This window comes from Drosophila tropicalis, unplaced genomic scaffold, assembly GCF_018151085.1.
Source record: "Drosophila tropicalis isolate 14030-0801.00 unplaced genomic scaffold, ASM1815108v1 contig_186, whole genome shotgun sequence".
NCBI classification, from domain to species: Eukaryota; Metazoa; Arthropoda; class Insecta; order Diptera; family Drosophilidae; genus Drosophila; species Drosophila tropicalis.
In genome coordinates, this window is record NW_027172632.1 from 35,668 (window position 1) to 61,372 (window position 25,705).

Sequence of the window (25,705 nt, forward strand, 5' to 3'; positions counted from 1 at the left end):
CAAGGTCGAATTTGGTTGGAGAAAACATTGTGCAACATCGTAAAAATTGGGGAAAAATTTATGTAGACGCAAATTTAAAATGTCATCAGTAAGAGCCGCGCCTCAGTTACAACAAAAGTGACAACCACAACAACAACAACAACAAAAGTAAAACAGCAGAAGCAGCCGCAGCAATAACAATAACTGAAATTCCCAAAAGAAAGGCAAAAAAATATGAGTGAAAAAAGATAATATAAGTCATTCAAGCATAGCCAAAAAAAAATAAAACGAAAAAACTAAAAAGGTGCCAACCGGCCAGGGCGAAAGTAAAAGTTTAACTACAACAATTTTGGTTTCTTGTATTGGGGTATTTTTTTAGCACAACTTCAACCAGAAATACAAACCGGCAAAATCGCAGTAAAACCAGAGTAAAATGCTTAATCCGAGTACGTGCAGCTGGGTTAACATTGTTTCACTTTAATTTGTTGGTAATGCCTACAATTTTTTCTTTATTATTATTTTTTTTTTTTTGTTATTTAATTTCGATTGTATAACTTAGAAATTTGAAAATATTTCAGTTCACTTTGGGTCAAGGTCTGAGTTGTTGTTTCTCTTGCAAGTATTCAATATATTCAATGGTTAGATACCAGCTTAAGAGCTGGTCATTGGACTCGATTTCGGTGTTTAATGCACAACAACAACAAGTTGATAATGTACAAGTAGTCGCGGCATAATTCCGGCTTTACACTGTAGCAACACGACAAGCAGAGAAAAACGGAAAAAAAAAATACAACTGATACAATTTCAATAGATATATATGTAGATAAATTTTATTTTTTTTATTGTATTGGGAAGCACGCGCCGCGTTGTGGAAGTGATAAGTGCGTGGAGTGTAAGCGTTGTGATGGCTTAAAACGCTGGCAAGCAACTGAATTCGTTCGAGTTTGTGTCTTAAGTCTTTCGTTTTCTTTCTCAAAAATTTTATAAAAAAGCTCACTCTCCCTCTTTTTGGCAATTTCGCTCTCGCTCTCACTCGTTCTCTGTCTCTCACTCTTTGGGTAAAAAAGCTTTTGTTTAAGGTTTCTATTATTATTCGACTACAGTGAAACCTCGATATAACGAATCTGAGGGGGATCGCAAAATTATTCGTTATATCTATTGATTCGCTATAGGTACTGAAATGTAAAACCTTAGTCCTTTCAAGGGACTTAACAAAAAAATTCGTTATATTGGGTTTTTCGTTATAACGAAGTTCGTTATATCGAGGTTTCACTGTATATCCATTTCTATATCCACAAGTGGACCCTTGGCAAAGGGTGATTTTTCATGAGTTATAAGAAAATAGGAACCAGAGGCCCTGGAAAAACAATAAAAAGAGGAATATAAATATGAGTTAGTATAATTTAGGAGTATTTAAAGACCTTTTTGTTATTTTCACAGACGTCTCACTAAAATTTTATGAATTTGTATTCCTACTTCTTCTGTAATCAGTAATTTATATTTTGAACTTAAATTAAGGCAAGTTAAGTATCTCCATTAAAAGTTAATCTTCTATCGTAAAAAATTTTTGAAAATATTTAATACTTCATTGGGTTTGTTAGTCTGAATAGGTCTATATTCATTGTGACTTTAAAACTGTTAACCAAAATATAAAACTGTTCTTGTTAAATATTCTAAATCGCTATGAACTTGAAGAATTAGAAAATTAGGCAAAATTTGGTTATTTCTTTATATTCGAGTTTGAAATAAATGTCAAATTGGTTGTTACTTGAGTAATTGAGTAACAAGTTTTTTACTCTTACAAAGGCAACTAATCTTTTTCTTCAGTCTTTCAGTTTTACTTTCAATCAATTCTTCTAGTAATAGCTTTAAACTAATCTGATTCCTGTCTTAATAATATATTCTGTCTCTTATTTATAGTGTCATACTTCTCTGAGACAAAGTAGCCCATTTGCATGTTGGGCATATTGGTGTAGTGATTGCAACGCTGTGTAAAGAAGTCAAACCATCCGCCGCATTGTTGGGCCCAGAAACCGCGTTCGGTCATTATGGATTCGCCATAGTATATGGCCGAACGATAATGATTGCAATTGTAGAAGCGCCACTGAGTTACGTAAGAGCAGCCGCGTTGATTGAATTGATCCAAATTGGGATAAAAATCGGCATGACCCATTGGCGGCAGCAGGGAGAAGAAAAAAGGATCAGTATGAATGATATCCACAAAGTCGGCATCACTGCGATCGAGCTTATGTTCGTCTGAGCTGAACATGAAACCAGGACCAGCTGGATCTAGGCCGGTGATTCGCGGCAATGGTTCATTCACATAGTTGGCAGTCATGCCGGCTACCTGGGCTCCCAGGCTAAAGCCAATCAAGTGAATGTCGCTACGTTTATATATGCCCTTTGTCCATAGATTATTAATCAGTTGACCCAGACACTTGGACACAATGGGAGCATTTTGCACAGCCCAAGGATAATAGCAGGGAAAACGCACCAGCTGACCGTAGTCTACGGAAATGACATGAACCGGTTGACTCTGCAGCAGAATATCACGCACTTCCAGATTAGGTGTAAGACTCCGATTACCAATGAATCCATGTATGAGGATCTTGAGCGGTAAGCGGGGCTCGAAGATCTCCGGCAAGGGATTAACTGGATCCACTTGGATGGGCTGATCGCGAGATTGACTAAACAGAGAGGTTAAGCCTAAGCCTACATGTGGCCACATCACTTGATCTTACTTACTTGGTGTAAAGCCAAAAGGTAATATGCGGATTGGGACACCTTTGCTCGGCAAAAATGCATAAATCAGGCAACAAGCCACGCAATTCCGGTTCGGCTCTAACAAATCCCCGTATTACTACCGAGATCAGGAGTAAAATTATTAAATTTATCATCCGATATTCGCACATTGCAAAAGTCTAAATGGTTTTGCTCTATGAATCTAACGCAAATTCTATTAAATTCGTTTGGCATGACAATGAAAATCGCATGGAAAAAGGGGGGACCCATATGAAACGAAGTGATAAGCAGAAGTCAAGGTTCATCGGGGATGGTTTTACAGTGGGTCAAGGTCAGACAATATAACTTCCAGCATTGCATACGGGCTTAGAGCTTTGATATTAGAAGTTGACATTGAAATGTTGACGATGAACTTGTACAGCAAAATGGACGCAAAAAATATATAAACTAGAATTTTTTAATTAGAGTTTAGTTTTCAACAAAAAAAAATTTAGCAAAAATTTCTATCTTCTATTTTAGACGTAAGCCTGAAGAGAAGCTCAGATGGGCATTATTGAGAATATAATTTAGTGCTTAAGAAGTAAAAATTATAAGAGGATTATAAATTAAAATTATTAACAATTCTTTCGTTTTTGCCACTTTGTCATCTGTGCAATAAAATGTTTTATTTTCGTATGAAAAAACAATATTTTTTTTAAAGTTAAAGGACGAATTAAGTCGAAAGTATTTTTCATTTTAATCGATTATAAAAAGTAATTTAATAAATATATAATGATTGTAATTAGGAATATTACTTTTATTATTTATATTTTTGGCAAGAATATGCAAATGATAAATTATATTTAAATATTTACTAACTTTTTAATAAAAATTAACTTAATTTCTAAAGTCAATGACAAATGTAAAGTAAGTATTTAGCTATTAAAGTAATTCATCTTCGTAAGTTTCATCCAAAAACAGTTTTTTCTCCAGCTCAATGTCATTTTCACTTAAATCAACTATTTTATCCTCCACCTCCGGCTCGAAATCATGATCGATTTCATTGTGGACCGCGCTTAACTTAAACTTGGCCAAAAATTTACTATTATCGACATCTTCAGTTTTACCCAAGGCGTAGGGACTTTTAGAATCGGTTTTTAGGAAATATGAGCCTTGTATTCCTTTTTCAACATGATAGCCCATCTGAGCTTGAGAACCTTGCGTGGGGCACAAGCCAATGAGATAAATCAACCAGCTGGAACAGCGACGTCCCCAGAAACCTTTGGTGGAATTGATTGATTCCGCATAGTAGATGGGAGCACGTTCATGATTGCAACTTGATGGATCACTGGGATTGTCCTCCATACAACCGGGTTGAGTTAGTCCCAAGTTAGGATAGAAGTCGACATGGCCCATGGAACGCAACATGCCGCGAGCAAAAACATCGGTATGAATGACATCCACAAATTCAGCATCTTCAGCATCCAAGCGTCTCGAATTGCTGCCAGTTATGAATAATGGTTTAGCTGGATCTAAGCCAGTAATGTGTTTTAGTTTCCTTCTCACATAATTTGCCGTCTGGCCAGCCACTTGGGATCCAAGACTGAAGCCTATGATGTGGATCTGACTATTCTCGACTATACCCTGATCAACCAAATTGTTAATAAGCTGAGCCAAACATTGGCTAACCAATGGAGCATTTCTCACAGCCTGTACATAGCATGGATACCGAACCAGAGGACCATAATCAATGGAAATTACATAAACATCTTCATTATCCAGTAAAACTGGACGTATATATGAGCTGGGAGCAAAGTCTCTGTATCCAGTATACCCATGTACAAGAATTTTCAGTGGACGTGTTGGCTTAAAGTGCCATGGATTCAATTCTAGCGGATTAAGCAGAATAGGTTTGTCCGCTGTTTCTCTACAAGTTAAAGCAAATAAGTTAATGCCACGATCAATGAAATTATCAACTTACTTCGAGTAGAGCCAAAAGGTTATATTCTCATTGGGACAATTTGTATTATTAACCACAAAGCATGCAGGATCAAATAAACCGACAATAGGATTGGCATCTGTAAAGTAATAAAACACTACTCCAAAGATTTTAATTTTTCTGTAGTTTATAATTAGAACTTCGTTTTTAGCTTACCCGTCAATGATAGAAATAAAATTAGCTTCATCGCAACTCGAACTTCTTGTCGAAACTGTGAGCTACACAGTAAAGTGACTTCTATTTAAGGTAACTCCTTATCACATGCTCTAATCTAATTAAGGCTTAGAGCTTCGCATGCCACGACATATATACATACATATGTAAGCACCCACACACACACCCCTACGTTGCTAATTTCATTTCGCTATGGTGTCAAAAAAAGAGAACGAAAGTTGTCGATATCGAAGTGGATTATATTGAAAGTGAAAACACAAAGATTGAATTAAGATGTTTTACAGCCATCATCGTGTTGGAAGTAAAATACATTTTTAAAGCTAATCTCAGTTTTAAATATCGTGTCTCTCGATTCAATCCATTTTGCACTACTTTAAAAATTTAATTATGCCAAGTTTAAATATCCGTTAGAAGCAGATGGCGCTTGAGAGCCATGTTAACAGCGCCAGAGTTCAAATTTTAACTGTTGACAGTGAAAAAAAAAGTATTCGTACAATCTTCAAAATCAAAACCAAAGATTTTCTTCAGGGGCTATAAGTTGAGTGCATATAATTCAGCATCTCAAGAGTAAATGCATATTTTACTTATGTACATAATTATGTGTGATCTGGCAATCTTAAATACTTTTCAATTCATGTTCTTGTTCTATTTGTAAAAGTGTTATTATTATTTATTTATTTACTTTAGCACTCCGCTTACAAACATATTTAGAAAAAAAGAGGTATATTTGGGAAGATTGTTATTTAAAAACTAATAGGGAGCCTCCATCCAAAGAACAATTTAGACAAAAGTCCATAATAAATATTATGATAAACCACAGCACTTATCTTAACTTAGACATTGATATTAATTTCACAAGTAATTAAATTAATCGACATTACAGTCGCAAGTAGTAAAATAAATATCAGAACTTACAAATTTCCTTAGGCTTTAACATATATCAAAGTTAGGCATTGGTACCATCTGATTCAATTGATTATCGTTTACATTATAGTACGATCTATTTTTATTATCCCAAAGACCTGGAACTTGGGCAAAATCGTCATCGAAAATATAGATTTTGGGAATATTGAATACATCATCCACAGATTTATAGGAAGTCTCCACATCCTTAAATAGGTGGTGAAATAGGTCGTCACTTTGAAGCTGATTGTTGGCCCATTGCTCGGCAATGCGTTTAGTACACTTTGATAAGCACTTGGGATGGTCCTGGTAGTCAAACCAAAAGTCCTTATTGCTATCCTTTGAAGTTGTGGCAACTGCTGGAGTCTTGAACACCTTCCTATCTGTGAAACCACTGCAATTGGTTTGGGTGACTTTTAGTGGAGTTGCTGTCAGGTGCTTTTGGTGAATCACATTGTCAATTTTGCTTAGGACACTCTTTTTGCAGACTGTTTCGGATTTCCATTTTGCATGGTAATCCGTTTCTTTGCTGACATGGCCGGCAGTCCAACCCCAATGTTTTCATTGTCCACCCAAATGTTGGCCATTGTAATTTATTATTATTATTCAAAGTTGCAAAACATATGCGACCAAAGCAACGATGCAATCTGAGTTTCTTCACGATTTAATGCAAGTGCGGAAATTAAACAGTACCACTTTTATTATATTTAAATACAATGATTATTTTGGTGGCAAAGGCCTACTTGACTCCTGTATAGTTTAGTGTTGGATAACGTCGATTCGAAGAAAATGCTAGGTTTGAAAGTAGGTGTTGGAAACTATTGGCGCTAATCATCGATATACACCGATAACACTATCGATATATATTCAAAAAATCTAGTATTTTTTCTTAGAATCACTAACGAATTGTAAACAGTAAACAGAACACCATCAATTGCATACTTACATAATGTCAAAAAATTGCATTTTTCAGCAATTGCAGCAAATTTTTAAGCAAGCGGTGGAAGCTGTTCATCCGGAAAAGATTTTTGCAAACTTCAACAACTTTGATTTACGGCCGAACAATGGAGTAAGTTGAGTACAGCCTTTTGTAATCAAAAACGTTTAATTGCGTCTTTGCCGGTCACAGTGTTCAAAAAATATATGATTTGTGACCGTTATTTTGAAATTTTAGGCAATCAAACTGAACGGCGAGCTAGTTGATATAACTGACAAGCGATGCCACATAGTTGGCTTTGGAAAAGCTGTGCTAGGCATGGCCAACAAAGTGCATCAAGACTTGGGTAACTCCTCCTCTGGTGGAGTATTGAGTGTGCCGGTAAATACACTGAAACAGTTCCAACACCCTCTGGACGATGATAAGCTAACGATCTATGAAGGAGCACCAAATAATCTACCCGATGGGGTAGCCTTAAAGGCAGCCAAATTGATTAAAGATTTGTCCCTGAGTATGACGGCGAATGATGTGCTCTTCGTGTTCATTTCTGGAGGCGGTTCTGCCCTATTACCACTACCTAGGTCACCTTTGTCTCTGGAGGACAAAAGGGTAATAGCTGATAAGCTGATGAAACGTGGAGCAAGTATACAAGAACTAAATACCGTACGCATAGCCTGCTCCGATATCAAGGGAGGGCGCCTGGCCAAAGCAGCTGGCAATGCGGGACTTTTGGTTACCTTTGTGCTCAGTGACATTATCGGAGATCCTCTAGAGCTAATTGCTTGTGGTCCAACCATACAACCGCAGCTCAAGTCAGGCGAAGCCAACGCCGCTGATATTTTGAAGCGTTATCAAGTGTGGGAAGAACTTTCCGTGGAAAAGCAGAGGGTTTTTCAATTGGATGATAAACCAACGGAAGATGTCTTGCCTCTGCAACAAAATAAAGTTTTTGTTGTAGGCAATAATGTCATAGCAACCTCTGCAGCCAGACAAATGGCCCAGGAGCTGGGTTATGTGTCCTTTGTCCTCTCATCCACCATAGATGGTGATGTGAATGAGGTGGCTCAGGATTATCAGCTCCTGTTGCAGAGCATACAACAATACAAACAGAAAGTAATTACAGAAATCCAGCTAAGACAACGATTTTCCTTTAACCAGGCCTTCTTTGAGGGATTTAAAAATTCTTTGGAACAACACATCGCCACCAAAAAGCCACTGTTCCTTATAGCTGGTGGCGAACCTGTGATAAAGGTAAAAAAAAACATTCTACTGGATAAATTAGTGTTTGTATTAACTTCTATTGAACTTTTAAGGTTTGTGGCAATGGCTTAGGTGGTCGTAACCAGCATTTAGCCTTGCTTATGTCTCGTATCCTTCACTCTGATCAACTGTTAAAGGAATGCACCTTTCTAAGTGCCGGCACAGACGGCATTGATGGCCCCACAGACGCAGCTGGAGCTGTGGCCCATAGTTCAGTGATTGACACATATCTAAACCAATCCCAGACCACAGATGATATAGACAAAATCATTGCCAATTGTGATAGCTACAATTTCTTTAAGAATCTTTCGAATGGCGATTTTCATGTTATTACAGGTCATACGGGAACCAATGTAATGGACTTGCATTTCCTAGTCATACCCTAAAACCAAAAAGACAATAGCTGCAAATTAACTAGAGTAATTTGTTAATGGTTCTGAGAATAGCTTGAGCTATGATCTTGAACCTCTCGCAATCAACCGCAACTATGTCATAATTTCAATTGAATTTTTACGATTTTCCTGTTTGCTATGAACATATTTTGTTTTACGACTTTTTTCATTAGCATTTGTTGGTTTTTTCTTTTTTTTTGTTTTTGTTTTAAATACTTTTTTAACATTTCCTAACGATTCCAATAATTTAGTAAACTTAATGTGACAGCATAAAATGGCAATTAGTTTTGCCCATGCCATGTCTACGGCAAAGCATTCCAATTCATTCTCTTGTTATGAAATCAGCAATAATTATATTGTCTGTGTGCCTTGACTCATGTGATAAATCAATTTTTTCCTACATATGAATATACTTTTAATATGTACATATATGCGATCTATTCATAAATATGTTTAAGTAATTTTCATCTCTTTTGTTTCTGCGTCTCATAAAAAATGAAAGACAAAACAAAAACAGTAGCAAGCACCAGCAGTAGCAACAACAACAACAACAACAATAGCCAGCAATAATTGCAATTAAAAATGTAAATTTATTTTATTTAGTTTTATTTTTAGCAACTCGCGCCCAGTTGCAATTTTTACACTTTGCCTGCATAGTTTTTCTAATTGCAGCTTGTTTTGCATTGCCCTCAGATCCCCTTATCCCTTTCATCTTATTGTTTTGTTGATGTTGTTGTTGTTGCTGATACTTTAATTATTTGTTGCCGCGCATTTGGCACAATTATTAAATAATCTGATTCGTCTGTGCTATTTTCGCTTGATTAGGTTTTCCTACAAGCTTATAGCCTATATATATGTACTCATACATATTATAGAATCTATAATAACAAAAGTTGACTAAGTCAGCTTTCTGGGGAAAACGATGCATCAGAAAATTAAGTTGATAAATGGTTTAGTTATTCTAAAGAATTTAATCTCCGTTTTTCGTTTCTTTTTTTGTGTAAACTTTGCCTTAATATCCATATCAGCTTTAGGCGAAAACTAATGATCCTTTAGAAGATTCATAACATGGGGTTATTTTAAGATTAATTGAAATATTCAATGATAGACATTAAGCTTAATAAATTTTTATATACTGTGTTAGAGTAGTTCAATTTAAGTGTTAAACTTTTTATAGGTTTTTTAAACTAAAAATTAAAAGATTTTAATAAAATAATTTGTAATTTCTTAAGTCAAAACACATTGAATTGTTTATACACTCCTTTATTATTTAGAGGAGGAGTTTATTTAATTTTTTGATTATTTTATCAAGTCAATTCACCAATTTTGCGTATTTTTTGGATTGTGTGAGGAAATCCATATATATTACACATATTACATTATTCTAATTAAAGTGACTAACCATTAATTAAAGTCGTTTTCTGCCCACCACTTTGCCAGGGGGCTGGAGCCTACGCCAAGATCTCTGAGTGGCGATTGGAAGCATTTCCGCTTCCGTTTTCTTGTGGATTGCTGCTGCTATTGCTGTTTCTTCTGTTCTGTGTGCCATCAGCTTCTATATTTAACACTTATTAACCATAACCACCTCCCCTCTGCATAAAGAAAGCTATGGAATGTCGCGTCAATTTGTCTGCCTGTGCGTTTTGGCTTGGCAACCAACACAAGAACAACAATCTCAGTGACTACAACACTGGAAGCTGGTGGCAGCTGAAGCAGATGCGGCCATTGAGTGCAAGTGTCGCGTTGATTTATTAATTAAGCATTGGAGCGAGACAACCGCGACAGAGACAGAGACAGAGAGACGGGACGAGATGGCATGGGACGAATGATGGAGATGGAGACGGCCTCCAGAATTACGCGTGGCAACGGCAACAGATCTTGCTGACGATGCTAATGAAGTACTCGCTATGGAACATTTTTAATTAACAATCTCCGATTCGATCGTGATCTCGATTTTTGTGTATAGAAAATGTTGCCTAGATCTGCATGTGTGCGTGTGTGTGTGTGCGCATGTGTTGACTTATGACATCACACCCAATAAAGAGTAGGAGCAGCAGCAGCAGCAGACAAACTGACGACTTCTCATCAAACAGGCGAACCGACATTACGTATACGCAATATTGACAATTAAGCATTGCTTTTTCTTTCTTGATGTTTTTTTTTTACTCTATACATAGCAAATGTACATATGTGCACTATACTATATATAGTTTTTTGTGCTTAATTTGTCTAGACAATGCCAAAGTTCATCTACATACATAAATATCATATAGACAAAGTTCAATTAACGCTTCAGTCATTTGTTTTAGTTGAGAGCAAGCAAACAATAAGATAAAGAAATGAGAGAAAACGATAATAATTTGCATATTACTTGGAAACCAAATGTGAATCACCATCAATCACCAAATTGGAATGTCTTAATTTGAAGCATATGTCTTAAGTACTTCAGACTTTGAGGGGGTGGAAAGTGGTTTGATTTTCGGTAGTACATATCCCCATTTTAATTTTCTTGTCTTTTCTGATGGGGGGACTAAAAAAGTTCAGTGAACTTTCTTTCAAGAAATACAACGACCTTAACATTTAATACAGGGTGTTGTCCTTAATGGTTAAATATTAAAAGCAGTAAAATTATAAACAGTAGAAAGCTTAATTCGCCTTAACTTTCCTTGACTCAGTGCCGGATTAAGCCAGCGCTTCTACATATAAGTTTTCGGGGAGTTTGAGTTTAATGATCACTTTCCAATGTGACTGTTAGAGCATGATTGAGAAGGGGTCATATACGATTGGCAAAGAAAATGTTTTCTTTTTTTTCAAAATTTAAAAAAAAGATTGTTATAAATCGCAATTAAACACATTTAGTTTAAAATGACTTAATAATTTGATATATATGTACATATGTGATGTATATTTTGCTGTTGGTTCTTCTGCTGGAGCCTGTTGCTGATGTGCTTTTTGTTTTGCAACTATACATCATCATTTCTAGCGAAAATGTCAAAAAATTTAGTACTCTTTATTTTTATCCAGATTGAAAGACTTTATTTTAACTTCGAAATGAAGACTTCAATTTTTCAAATATTGCAAAAGGAAAGGAAAGAAAGGTTAAATAGAATCCTTTTATGATTATTGATGTTTTTTGTCTAGCTTGAACACATAAGTTGATAAGTACCGTGATTTAAAATTGAATTAAAATTTAAAACTTGGCAAGCTTACAAATATGCAAAGTTAATCGTTGTGTACGAATCTTTTCAGTGATAAAAAATCAGGCCTTTAACATTTTTGGTTTCAACTTAATTAGTGATTGTGGTCATACTTTATAACTAAAAACTAAGACACTACTTTAATGCCCTAATTTATTAAAATTCCTTGTTCAATATATAACTAGGCCTTATCCATGTAAAAGATATCAAAATGGCAAGTATTTTTGAATAATTTGGTTACTACGAATTTCTTTGAAAAATATTTGAAACAATATTGAAAGATAAGATAAACATCTACCGCAATTAAAAAGCTATAGATTTTTGGGGACTAACTTTAGCAAAAAGGATTCATTTAGTTCAAGGTGTAAATCTTTCAATATAAAGACAAAAATTCTAAATGGAACTATTGCTCAGAAATGGGTAAGAGATCTTTATAAACATTTTTAATAATTGCAAAGGTGTAAATTCAAGGTATGCACTTTGGAAGCATTTATATTTCGACACACACACAGACACTATTTATAAATGAAAATAAACTTAATGAAAATCCATAAAACAAAATGTGATCATTCATCATCTGCTCTTGTGATTAACCCCAAAAAGTCAGCTTAATGTCAATCTATTTTGTACTAAGTTGAGCTTGAGGCTATTAATGCATTACAAATGGGTGCGGCAGACCACAACAGCAATACCAAGAGCAATTGCAGCAGAAACATGCTGGGGACATGACCACAGACGCTGCGGTGCCATTGACCAAATGTGAGACTGAGATTGAAGGAGGGCCCCCGGGCCCCAAAAGCAAGCAAGCAAGTAACCAAGTGACGACGATCGACCTCAAGTGTAAGGCAACAATCGAGTTGCTGCTACGCTTGGCCGCAAAACAAAAAGCACATCAGCAACAGGCTCCAGCAGAAGCACCAACAGCAACAGCAACAGCAGCAAAAGCAGAAGCAGTTCAAGTTTACTCCAGAGGCTGAGGAATTCCTTGCCGCTGAAATAATTAAGCATTGCAACATTGTTTATTGTGGCTTGTTGCTTGGTTGCTGCTGATGTTGTTGTCGTTCTTGGGCTGGGGTGTTGCAGGCTCGTTTAACAAGGCAACACACAAGGTGCCTCCGCCTGTTCTGCAACTTTTTTCAGTTCTCCTATACTCAAGGAATGTGACGAATTAGAGAGGGGCATCGACAAGGGGGAAACTGGCTATTAGAAAAAATATTAGCATATTACGAAAAGAAATAGCTGATGACAGACATTAAATGCGAAAAAAATGAAAAAAAAAAAAAACTCAACTTAATTGTTACTTCCTTTTTTGGTTTATTTACGGAAACTCAAGTCAAGCTAAATGCAATTTCCTTTATATTCATGTGAAAGTGTTGCAAAAAGTTGTTGTTGTGCTTATTATAGTTGTTGTTGTTGTTGTACTTGCTGTTGCCATAGTCAATAATCTTGATTAAAAAACTATATAAATTTTCCATAACCTCAAAATGCGCGCGGGTCTATTTTTAAAGTGCGCAATCTGTGCGATGCGTACGTCTGTCCATTTGTCCATCCTGTCCAACTATCTGTCTGTCTGTCTGTTTGTCCGTCTATCTGCTGTCTGTCCATCTCACTGTCTATCGATGCCGCCGCCAGCTGTGTGCCACCAACTTCCCGCCGCTCACCTAGCCCATCATGTTACAATGTGTTGTCTGCGTTTATTGATTTATTAGAAAATTCCAATGAACAAGTTTCATAGTAATACACGACAACGAAAACAACAACAACAGCAGCAGCGGCAACAACGAACGATGAACGAACGAACGATGTTGCAGCAGCAGCAGCAACACAAACAATATACAACAAGAAAAAAAATGAACGAGAGCAAAGCCTTTGTACTTAATAATACTTACTATAAATGGCTAGAGAAGCAGCAACAATTGCTAATATGACTTAAGACCATCTTTTGGCAAAAACGTTTAATGAGACACATTGCGTATACGTAATGTGGGAAGTGAAAAGAAGAGTTATTCATATTTAGCATTGAAATTATATCTTCTTATGCAGTATGAGGTAGGAAAATACGAGATTGGATACTCTAAGACGATCTATCCATCTTAGTTCCATCTAAAAATTCACAGGATCGCTTATCAAGTTTTGATAGGGTTTTTCAAATTTATCCTTACCGTTGTCCCCAAAGGGTTAAGAACTGCAGGGACTAATGGGGAATAGTTATCTCTCAGAGATTGAAGAATATTATCAGTATAACTGGCATACAAATCTCTGACTCCTGGGAAAGACTGTTGTTCTACCTGCTGCAGGGTATCCTACAGTCGTGTTTTACAAAATTATATGCCCAAATTAGTTGTAAACCTTTTTCTGTAAAAAATTATCTCTCTTAATTTTGTTGTTGTTGAAGAAAAACCATCTGGTAACTTCATAAAAAGTGATTTGGCTTTAATTTGGATTTGTCTTAAACACTTTGAAGAGTTTTAAGAGAAGCAAAGTTAAAAGAAAATAAACAACAACAAGTGTAACAAATTTCAAAGAGATAGGGAGAGAAAGAGAGAGGGTGCGAAAAGGGAGTAGGCGGGTGATAGAGAGAGAGAGAGAGAGGTCGACCCAAAGAAAGTCCAACTCTAATCGATTGACTCTTATGTGACTCTGACTCTGAATCTGAGAGAGTTGAAATATTTATTGTAATTGTCTTCAGCTGTGCTGACTTACTTGGACTTGTTTGTTTGTTGTTGTTGTTTTTTTCTTTTTGGCTTGATTAATAATTAATCGCACACACACACACACACACACACTTATACTAGCATACAAAGAAAGAGAGATATATCAACATATACATATGCATATTTCGCCGCTTGCTTTAATTACTCAACTTAAATGGCGCTTTGAGTGGACTTAAGCAACTTGATATAGTGAGATTTTGTAATTGTATGTGTGTGTGTGTACTTGGCTATGTATGTGTGTGTGTGTGTAACGATCGACTCTCACTACTACTACGTGTTAAAAAAAAAACAAAAAAAAATAACTAACTAACTAGCTCGCCACGGTTGCTGCTATTGCTGCTGCTGCTGCTGATGTTGATGTTGCTGCTGCTGCGGCGACTTCTCAGCGACGGCTTCGTCTCCGCTCTGCTCTGTGGGACTCTTTGGGGGGCTTTTTGCTTGGCTTGGGTTTTGCTTGATTTTTTCGTTCGCTTTTGCCTTTGCCAGTTTGCCTTGCCTCGGCCGCTTTGGATGCTCATTCAGTTTTTTGCGCTCAACGCTTGTTGTACGGAACCGTTTTGTTTGTCGCCAAAAAACAAAAAAAAATAAATAAAAATTTAAAAAAATACATATACATATATCCATCTATATACATTTATTCATATTTATGTATATATAGTTTCTATATATGTATGTTTGTGTCGATGTTGTTGCTGTCGATAGTTCTTTAAACAGTTTTTTTTTTCTGTTTTTGATTTTGGACCCCTTTGCTCTCTGTTCTCTGTTGTAACATTTCGCGGTTTCTGCGGCTGTAAAACAAAAAATAATATAAACTGGGAACACAAAAAAAAAAAATAATGTAATCAAAAAAATTAACGACAAACCAACAAAAACAACAACATCAGTAACTAAGCGAGATAGCAGCAGCCTCAAGAACACACACCAAGTAAACAACAACACAGCCTCTCGAAGTCTCGGTTAGTCTCATCTCAACTTGCCTCGAGTTCCGCGATTAAAAAAAAAAAATTGATATATATACATACATACCTACATATATAAATATATGTAAAAAAAAAAATACATATATAAATATAAAAATTATCCATTTGCATGTGTCTGCGTATGCGTATATGTATATTTGTGTATCTCTCCCTCGCTCACTCTCTCTGTCTCTATCACCGTGTCTCTGTGTGTGTGTGTTTGTGTGTGTGTATGTGTGTTAGTGTGAGTGAGTAAATCGAAAAAGCCAAGAGCTAACCACAAGCCAAGCCTAAAGCTTTGTCTATCCACAATGTGAAGTTTTTTATATTCAAAGAAGTGTGTGATTTCAATCTATATAGAGAAAAGCAACAAAGTTAATATAATAATAATAAATCGAAATATATAAATGATTCCTGTGTTTCATCTAAATCATTATACATCCTGAATAAATATAATGTATGCAACGATTGCGAATTGCCAGAATTGGTTGTTGTTGCAGTTGCAGCCAAAGGATTTGTGGATTTTAGAAAGCTGCTGAAATCGGTCGTCGTAAGGCACAAGGTAAGCCACAAAATCAGCTAGTGAGTGCGTGAGTGATTGATATACATACACACATACATATGTGTGTGTGTGTGTGTGTTAGTCTGCGTTTGTGTGTGTGTGAGCGACAGTAAGAATGAAATCGATGGGTGGTGGCAACCCTAGATTTAATAATAACGCGCATACGCCATGCTGGTTTGCCATATCCAATGGAAAAACGCATTCAGCAATTTAACGCCAAAATAATCCATATTAAATGCAAGACTAATATTATTTAATGGCAAATATTAAACTAAAAGTGACTTTTTTTTCTCAAACAAGAAGAACACCATCTATTCAAAGCCTTGTTGCTAATTCTACTTAAATTTCAGTCATGGCAATTTACTTAAGTTGCTTTTGTAGTCGTGTGACAAAGGTTTTCTTCATAACTTATATTTTCTTAAACAAAAAACGAAAAGCCGACAAATTCTGTTTAAACTTTAACATTTTCCGTTACAAATCAAATATTTGCCTGACTTTTGAATAGTGAAATTTGTGATTGAACCTATCTAGTTATATGACAAATCGGTTCAATATTTATTCTTGCAACATATCTGATTAGATTGTGGTTGAAAGTTCTTACAAACTTGAAGTAAAGTTTTTTTATATGTGGTCTAGTTTATTCAAGTTTTGCTAGAAATCTAAATCACAATCTGTGAATTCGTAAACCAAGCTCTTCACTGGTACAAAAATATTGACAATTAGTAAAATAGTTAGTAGATAATAGTTACCTGCCAGTACAAATCAATGGAAAGAAATATGTGATTTAACTAATTTAATCAAATCGAAATAGTTTTCCCCCACTAGTTCTAAGGAAATGCTGACTATTCCTTTGCAAAAGTCATTAAATACTTAATATGTACTGTAATCAAATTAATTTTTTCTCAAATATAAATCTTTCATATTAATTGCATATTCATTAAGACAAATGATGAACTAAATCAACGACATTCCACACAATTCACAATTAGCGCGACAACAAGAAATCGAGAGAGAAGGGGTGAAAAAAAAACCCTTCGATCGGGAAATGTATCTGGGTACGAGTATGCATGGACAAGGTTGATAATTTATGGCGCCATTTGGTTAATTGAATAATTGCATGTGACTCGATGGGCGTGGTGGTGGTGGAGTGGAGCACAAGTCAGTCAGTTGACATCGATTACTATTGCATAAGTGTTTGGCTTAAACTGAAATCTATGGCCCTATCGGATTACATATACTTTAAACTGATTTGCATTTAAACTGAATGGCATAAACAAAGAATTTAGATACTAAATCAAATTGAAAGCGCATTTAGTTCGATTAACAATGCCCAATTGTGTTTATTAACTGCGATGCAATTTCGAAAAGGTCAAACAAAGTGTACAAAGTATATAAAAATACAGTTCTTCTATAAAAAATGCAAATGTCGACTTGTTAATACTCTTTAAATGAAGACAAATCTACTGACCTACATTTTATATACACTTTTTTTCAATAAAGTTTCAAATAGACAGTTTACAATAATTATTAAATTTCTGAAATGACAACAACCTGGCACCTCTATATAAGGCGAGGATAAACCTCTAACCCTCTTAGTCCTTAAGATCTAACGAATGAAGATATAACTTTGTGAACAATAATATATCCTTTATGCCTACAGTTAAGAGGGTATGAAAATTGTTTGCTGTGAGTTTTTTGTACAATTTTTTTCTTTCAACGAAATATTTGGCTATAGAAACTTGTTGGCTAGGTGTGAAATTGATAGCTACGAACAAAAACCTGATAAAAAAAAACAAAAAGCGAAAAAAAAAAACAAAAATACAATAATGAAATAACCGACATCGACTACGATGAGACGACTATGAAGGTCTACCACTTTCAGAAATTCGACAAAAAAAAAAAAAAGAAAACGAAACAGAAAAAAAAAACGTGAGCACGCAATCAAGCAACAAGTTGGAAGTGGCTCCATCTCCCATCTCCGTGTGTGCTGGCCTGGCAAATCACATTGCTGATAACAACAACTAAGCAATGCGGCAATAATTTGACTCCCCTTCCTTGCTTCACCTAAGTGGCTACTGGTCATCAGCATGGTGAAGGCAACTTTGCTGGCTTAGGCCAACATTTTATCAAAAGTGGTGGCATTAGCTAGCCGCTGGCTGCTGGCTGCTGGCCGCTAGTCTCCTAACCACCATCCTGCCACCCTTTCTCTGTCCCACTTCAGTGTTCCAAGATTGCATGCAAAACGAAACTGGTCACACTGGACCATAAGCGGGAGGCAGAGGAGGCAGCCTCCCAATAGTTTCACTTATTTTACACGCATTTCTTAACGATAAATAAATTCCACAAGCAGATGCGACCGAAGACGACGACGACGACGACGAAAACGACGACAAAACCAAAGCAACCTGCCTGCTCTGGTCTGGGTCTGAGCCTCAGCCTGAGCCTGGTCAGTAACAACTTTTGCTATCACGTTTCCATGCAAAAATTTCATTGGTATTTCGCTTGTACTTGAATTGCATATATGCAGGTGAAGCCGGCGTAGAGTAGGAGTAGGAGTTGCTATTGCAATTGCTGTTGCTGTTGCTTGTGTGGCAGGTGGCAACTGCAACTAATGCTCTAGCTTTGGCACTGGCTTTGGCTCTCGTGGTTGAAAGTCAGTTTTGGTCAGTTCTGCCTGGTGGCTTGGACTTTGGCTCGAGCTCGAATATTGTAGTTGGCAAATTGAAATATTTCCGCCTTTAGATGTGGCGCCTAAAAGGCAAAATGGTAACAGCCAATAGAGGCAAGGGGTGGGCTACATGCAATCAATTTAAATTAGTATTCGTTTTATAAAATCACCAAATATTAGATAAGTGGAGCAAACAAATTTGTGAAAAACGAATCATGATTGGGTAATATAATTTTATTACAATAAAATCTTTAATTTAAGTTTAATTTAAATTGATGAAGAATTGAATGTTTGAAAATATTCTATTCTACTTTCGATTTGACTCGACTAAATTTATTTTTTATTCGTAGTATGTTGAAGAAGACTAATCGAATGTATTCTTTTAATGTTGAATGTTTAATATAAATGTAATATTTTACAATTCAGACTTAGGTAACATCATAATATTTATGCGAAACTCATTTGTCATTTATTTTGTCAATCATAATTTGTCAAAATTGAAAGATGAATGAACTCGTGTCTCAAGGTGGCAGAGACAAACTATTTTATCTTTTCTTCTTTTTTTTTTTGTCATCTGCTAAGCAAACGAAAAGAAGAATAAAGAAAATCTGAAATATTGTTTAAGGTCATCTGCTTAAAACAACCTAGTTATACTGGTTTCTCGAATACAATTCTAAGTCAATGTGGCGTATACTTGATATGTGCTAATATGCAAACACATTTCTTCTGGCCTTTCACTGATAATAGCAATAATATTCATAAATTGAATACTTTGTAGATTGAATCGATATACATATATACATATGTGTAATATATATGTATAGTATAATGATTTATCACGTCTGACACTTGGGCCAAACCACTTGTCAAATGGTTAAGAATCGAACAACACCCAACGACAATCGACAAACGACAACGGCAACATGCTGTGATTTTAGATAAATTCATAACTCAAAGCCTAACTTGTCTTGCCTTCAAAGTTCAAATCACTTGGCACTCGGGTATGTCTATATGTGTGTGTGTGTGTTTGTATTTCATTTTAATTATTTATTTATGCCGTATTTTTGCGCGCCTTCATAACATACTCGTACATCGATAAGCCTCAAATGGAGAGACATCATTTAAATTTACAGTTATGCGGGCCGATTTGCTTGGGTTTGAATTGCTTTCGGTTTGTTTACATTTACTCAGAGCAGCCTGCAGCAGCAGCAGCAAACACCAACACCAACATCAACAGCAGCAACATCAACCAATATCAGCTGTGGCCCAGGGCAAAATTTTTGATTTAACGAACTTGAAATTGCTGTAAAAACAACAAGCAAAAAACAAAACAAAAAAAAAAAAAAAACGATTAAATGTTCATACATAGCTCATATCTTTTCCTCTTTCCCACAATACTTACAGTTGTTGTTGCTGTTGTAGTTGCTGCTGTTTATGTTGTTGTTGTTGGTGGTGTCGTTGTTATATTGTTCGTATTGTTGTTGTCGTTCTGGGATATCCCTAGTTTTCCATTGCCCTAATTCTGGGAATTTAGTTCACTTGATAATTGGTTTAAGAATGGGGAAAAAGAACTACTGATTAGGACTCAAGCTTAAGCAAATGAACTAAAAACAATATTTAGTAGTTATGTCAATAATAAATTATTATATTTAAACTTCATTTAAATCTATACTGAGTACTCATTTTTTATAAAACAATTCAATGGCCAAAAAGTTCGGTAAAAACTTTTGTACCTACATTTCATTCGAAAGATGTTTTCCTTGGGCTAATCGTAAGGTTTTTATTTGAACTTAAGAGTATCAGCTAAAGATCGGGTCAAAATAAAGCCCTTGATGAATATGAGAAAAATCGGACATTTCATACCGTTTTATTAATAGTAGGTATCATTAGCAAGTTTCAACTTGTTTGTGGTATGTGTCGTGGACTAACGAAATGGGAAGATATGGGGAAATCAGCAACAGAATCGCATGCTTATTCTAAAAGATATCTGAATACTTTATAATTCTTTACGGATATAAATGGTTTTAAGTGTATTGTAAACTTTTACGGGTATAATAACTGCACTCTCAACCCAAATTGACAATCTCTAACTACAAGAATATGAGTATGATATGATATTAGTTCAAAGTTTCAACATTGATTGCGTGTTCTAAGGAAGACTATGCAATGGGTCAACGATATAAATATAATATATTCGATTCAAAAAGCTATAACCAAACTATGAAAACTATATAAAAATGTATTTAAATAAGTTTCGTTTCTGTTGTAAACAAAAGGGGTGTTATGGATATCACTTATTCAGAACAAATATTTCGTTTTTTCTTTGGGGCTCTCGTGTAATGTACATTAATGACAGATTCTTCAATGACTTCTTCATTTATTATTTTCCACTAAGTTTCAACCTTCCGGCAATAATAGATAAATCCTTATTGTTCTCTGCGCAATTGATGTACAATACATTTGGCAACATCATTAAATTTCTAATTTGCTAACCAATAAATGTTTTAATGAAAACTAATTTAATTTATAATAGTTTTTTTTATGATTTTAAATGATTGATCAATAAAATATCACCCTCGATCGGTAAAGAAATTGTGTTCTTAGACATCATGAGCCACTTCTAAACTTTAAGTTCAAAATTTCTTGTCTGTGCAAATGGGTAAATAATATTTTTCAAATAGGAGATCTTAGAGGTTCGAAAAGGTATAAAGAACAAAAACTTATGGAACAATAAATAGAATATATGTATAAGTACAGGACCGTAATCTAAACTATCACAAGCTGAAACCATTTGTAATCGTATGAGAGGATATAATGAGTTATATAAAGGGCATGGCTATGCTAGTCGAAATAAAGTAGTTGCGGCTCCTATGGTTGATCTTAATCAATTAGTTGGGACAGGTGATCTTAACATTTAAATTTACACCAAGCAAAGTTTTAAAGAGCACACAGTCTAAATTGTGTTTGTAACAGCTTTAATTATTAATATTCGTGAAAAATGTTGGCTGGAATCGCCTTATATTGGCCCACAATACAGAGCCAGGATACAGGTTTACCCAGTATGGACTTTATTTCAATCCAATTGATACAAGTCGAAATATAGCTCTAATGGTTTACTGGATAGCTCAGTCAATTACAGATTTTTTAACTCTAATGCTTATAAAATCGAAAAACTTTAAAAACTTTTCCGACAGCTTAAGTGTTTCTTCGCAATAACTTTTACTTTCCTTCTAGATTACTGTGTTTATTTTGACACATTTTCTTTTGTTTTTTGTATCATATCTTCTATAATTAGCACAAATCTTGATTCTAATCACATCTATCACACACACACACACACACACATATTGGATTACAAGACTTTGAAGAAGAAAACAACAGAGAATAACACGTTTTCAGTGTAACCCTCACAGTTAGCTGGATACGCCAGTTTGAACCACTTTCGGTTGGTTGTGAAGAGTTCTAACCAGGCTCAAGATTAACTAACTTATAGTGCTAGCAAACATCATAATAACATTTAAATGAATGTAAATATGTTTGTATGTATGTATTTAGATTGATCGTAACCACAGAATTTCAAGGAAGCAGCCATAAAAAACAATGCAAACAAAGCATTAAAATTAACATTAACATTTACGACAAATGTTAAGAAAATTTCTATAATCATACTGAAGGCAATTTACATTTTTATGTAACAACTACTTGCTATAAAAATAAAATGCATTAACTATGTTACAGCACTTGACTCTTTTATTATTGTTGTAATTATCATAATTGCAATGCAAAAGAGACAGAGAGAGAGAGAGAGAGAGAGAGAGGGGGTTTACAAGACAGAGATAAATAGATAGTCTCACTTAGTTAGTCACAGTCAGAGTCAACATCCTGTGGTTTATTCACACTCCAGATAGAAGCTTTTGTCTCGCTGGCTCTTAAATGTTCCATTTTCATTGATGCAAATCGGTTATCAAGTGACAAGAAAGTACTCAGGCAGGCACGCAGACACATTTATAGATATACAGGGTGCTTACAAGGTATTTTGTATGAATTTCATTAGCGAATTGGAATAGAGATATCAATTAAACTATAAAACTTTTCAAGCAACTTATTATGACACCAAAAATATGTAATACATCCTCTTCTTCTAGGTGCACTTTGTGTTTAAAGGGAGTGATAGAAAGGCAAAAGAAGCAAATTCTGAATAGAGAACTACGTCTTGAGAAATTTTGACTGTTTTTTTTAGCAAATTTCACAAAAATAATTAGCTTTTAAGGCCCATATATGTAGATGTAGTAATAGTTTCTGTTTCAATATTAAAGACTTTTTCGGGTTAAGACATCTACAATGATAGACAAATATCTAAACCTGTTCAAGAAAGGTGAAAAGATTGAAAAAGTCATTTTTAAATTGTTAAACTGTTACTTAATAAAAAAGGTTTGCAAAGCTAGCCAATTTTAGGATTGTGAATTGAAATAAAAACGGTTTTTTTAAGATCCCAAAAAACAAAAAGGGCCCCTCAAAATATTGATATTTCTAATCTTTTAATACTTTTTTCGGTTGTGGATCGGGCAATTTCTGTCCATCTTCAAACTGATAAAACGACCTTCGGGAAAATTACTAAATTTTTAACCCTAAACTCTCATTTTATTATGGGACATCCAATGATCCGAAACTCACAAATTAGAAAAGATTAAGGAAACCTTGCATGAAAAATTTTAACAAGAAATTTTGTAGGACTCTTAGAAACTGTTGTCTTAAATACTTTTCTGACTCACCCTGTATAAATTGGTGTGTGTGACTAAGTGACACGCGTTTCGAGCATCCATTGCAGCTGCTGCTGCTGCTGCTGAAGCGGCTATCACTTCACTTGACTTCACTTTAGCAGCGGAATCAGCAGCAGCCTCGCAGTCTCTTCTCTCAGTCAAAGAAACTTTGCTTCTGATAAGCTTATGTTTCAAAAACAAAGTAAAAAAAAGGTCTTCTTTGTAATTGTTGTTGTTGCTTATGCTGATGCTGCTGCTGTGTCCAGTTGTGACACAAAGTGGGATAGAGAGCAAATGAGAGGGAGAGAAAAAACAGCACGAGGTTTGCTAAGGCGGCAACGCAACGGCGCTTGGGCTATAGCAATTTACAATAACAGCAACTACACCACACTATGCATATAATAAAAGCAACAACAACAACAGCAACATCTACTACCAGCGTCATCGACGACAACAACGACAACGACGACGACAACAACGACGACTACTCCACCAACTGGCAGCGACGTTGATTGCCACGGAATGCCGTCAAACAGGTTAAAAATGTAGGTAGAAATTCAATTAAAAATTGGTTATTTATTTATTTTAGCATGCACAGAGATCAACAAGTATCACCAAGTCTCTCCATCTCTATATCTTTCTCTTTCTCAAATCTACAAAAATTGTTAAATAAATAACCAACATAATCTAAATAATTTAATTAAGTTTTACTTAACTGTGACACGCAACATTTTTTAGTTGTCCCCTGTCAAAGAGAACTCAAATCTCGCAAAACTGTCAATCAAATTGGCGTCAAGCATGAGCCGTGCCACCATCACCAGCCACCGGCCATCAGCCATCGGCCACTAGCCAGCATCCAACAAGGCAGTTTTGAAAGTGAAAACCCCGAAAAGCTCAGCATGTGGCCCCCAGCAACAGCAGCAACAGCAGCAGTGACAGTAGTTTACTGACCAGTTAAGGAACAGGCAAAATGTTCAATCAGTTGCAGCATTTGCTTAGTTTTCTGGAAAGAAATTTGCAATAAGAAACTAATATGGCTAAAAATTTGCAAGAAAATCAATCAAATTCATATTTAATGAGTCACTTGTTGTTAGTCGACATGCTAATACCCTGTGTCACTGCAATTTTTTATGAATAGTAAAACCAAGAAAGACTGTTTAGTCAGGATATCATTAAGGGCAAATATCCAATATTTAGGGACTATGTCCTTTTTACAAGGGCATGATACACAAAAAGCTTTTACTTTAGTTTTGTTATTTTTTTAGAGATTGCAATTCTGGAGCTCTTGAAAAAGCTATACAGGCAACCTACTGACCTTTTTGTTCTGCCTTTGAAATATTCTTCTATGGAAGATTGACCTAAGGCTGTCTTTTTCAAATATAAAGTTGACATTTTTGATTTTGGGTTAATCTATTTTACTTTTAAGCCCTCAAATGATAGTAAATTATATTGGCTACCTTTGAAATAAGACAGTTCAATTCCTTCCAAGTCGGCTTACGTATGTATTTTTTGTAAATATTGAATAACAATTGGCTACAGAAAATATTTTTTAAAACACAATTCATGTGTAAACTCTAGAACTTAAATATTTAAAGCATATAGGATAGCCAATATCGGTTGGAGAACCCTTAAAGTCCACGTTTATTAATCATTAAACTTTCGAGATATTCTACGTTCCTGAAGAATTTTGATACAAACTGAAATCACAAAATCTATTACTCGCCATTTGCTCGCCCTCAAACACCATTTAAGATTATTTTATAGTTATTTTTTATATATGGTTGCGGATGTTACTTATTTTGAGATCCCTAAAAAACAAAAAAATTCTTATGAGAGTAAAGTCGAAAGTCTTAAACTATGTATTCAGAAGCATTCCCTTGTTTTCCAAACGTCACGTTTGTTTCTTTTGTCACGGTTATTTCTAACAGTTTAATGAATTATATCATTATGAATTTGAAATCTCTTATAAATAACACAATGTTAACTACAGAAATTCATATACCAAAGCAGTGCAAAGAATTTGTAAACCTTTTCTTCAAGAAGATTTTGATTATGTTATGCATCTCAAATATTTTAAAATCAATAATAAACATCTGGTTATACATATGTCAGAGAAAGTCTTATTCCATAATTTGATATCTCAGAACTTTAAAATGTTGAAATTCTGAAAAAACAAACAAATTTTTCCTACCTTTCTTCCTAAAAACATAATTTAAATAAATTTAAAATCGTTAACCAAATGCTTTTTGGTCTAACAATAAGTCGGAAGTGGAATCAATCTTCCTTTTATTTAACACATGAACTTCATTACTTTAATTAAATTAGTTAAATTTTATGGATGAAAATATTTTGTGCCAAAATTACATAGAAAAAATGTAAGGATGTCGTCCTTTACAATTAGTAAAATATGTATAAAAAGAGTTCTTGTGCAATTATTACGTTTTTATTTGAAATTAGCTACTTTGATAATCTATTACCAT

General features: G+C 35.0%; 4 protein-coding genes across 4 annotated transcripts in view; 2 read left to right on the plus strand and 2 right to left on the minus strand.

Annotated features, from left to right (window-relative positions):
- Positions 1–1,248: 1,248 nt before the first annotated feature.
- On the minus strand, positions 1,249–2,891 carry LOC137572078 (inactive pancreatic lipase-related protein 1-like). The gene is made up of 3 exons (XM_068283861.1): positions 2,725–2,891; positions 1,908–2,666; positions 1,249–1,336 (listed from the first exon to the last, which is right to left on the minus strand). Exons 1-3 carry the CDS (start codon positions 2,889–2,891, stop codon positions 1,249–1,251), a joined length of 1,014 nt encoding a protein of 337 aa, XP_068139962.1.
- A 751-nt stretch (positions 2,892–3,642) lies between these two features.
- Positions 3,643–6,363, minus strand: LOC137572079 (pancreatic triacylglycerol lipase-like). The gene is made up of 4 exons (XM_068283863.1): positions 6,266–6,363; positions 5,896–6,170; positions 4,682–4,778; positions 3,643–4,627 (listed from the first exon to the last, which is right to left on the minus strand). Exons 1-4 carry the CDS (start codon positions 6,361–6,363, stop codon positions 3,643–3,645), a joined length of 1,455 nt encoding a protein of 484 aa, XP_068139964.1.
- Positions 6,364–6,699: 336 nt separating this feature from the next.
- On the plus strand, positions 6,700–9,494 carry LOC137572074 (glycerate kinase-like). Its single transcript, XM_068283852.1, has 3 exons — positions 6,700–6,845; positions 6,951–7,964; positions 8,027–9,494. Exons 1-3 carry the CDS (start codon positions 6,726–6,728, stop codon positions 8,357–8,359), a joined length of 1,467 nt encoding a protein of 488 aa, XP_068139953.1. The 5' UTR covers positions 6,700–6,725; the 3' UTR covers positions 8,360–9,494.
- A 6,223-nt stretch (positions 9,495–15,717) lies between these two features.
- LOC137572076 (protein decapentaplegic-like) overlaps positions 15,718–25,705 on the plus strand; it is a 43,089-nt gene continuing 33,101 nt past the window's right edge. The window contains exon 1 of the mRNA XM_068283859.1: positions 15,718–15,797. The gene's annotated coding sequence lies outside the window, so the exon portion shown is untranslated. The remainder of the gene's footprint in view (positions 15,798–25,705) is intronic.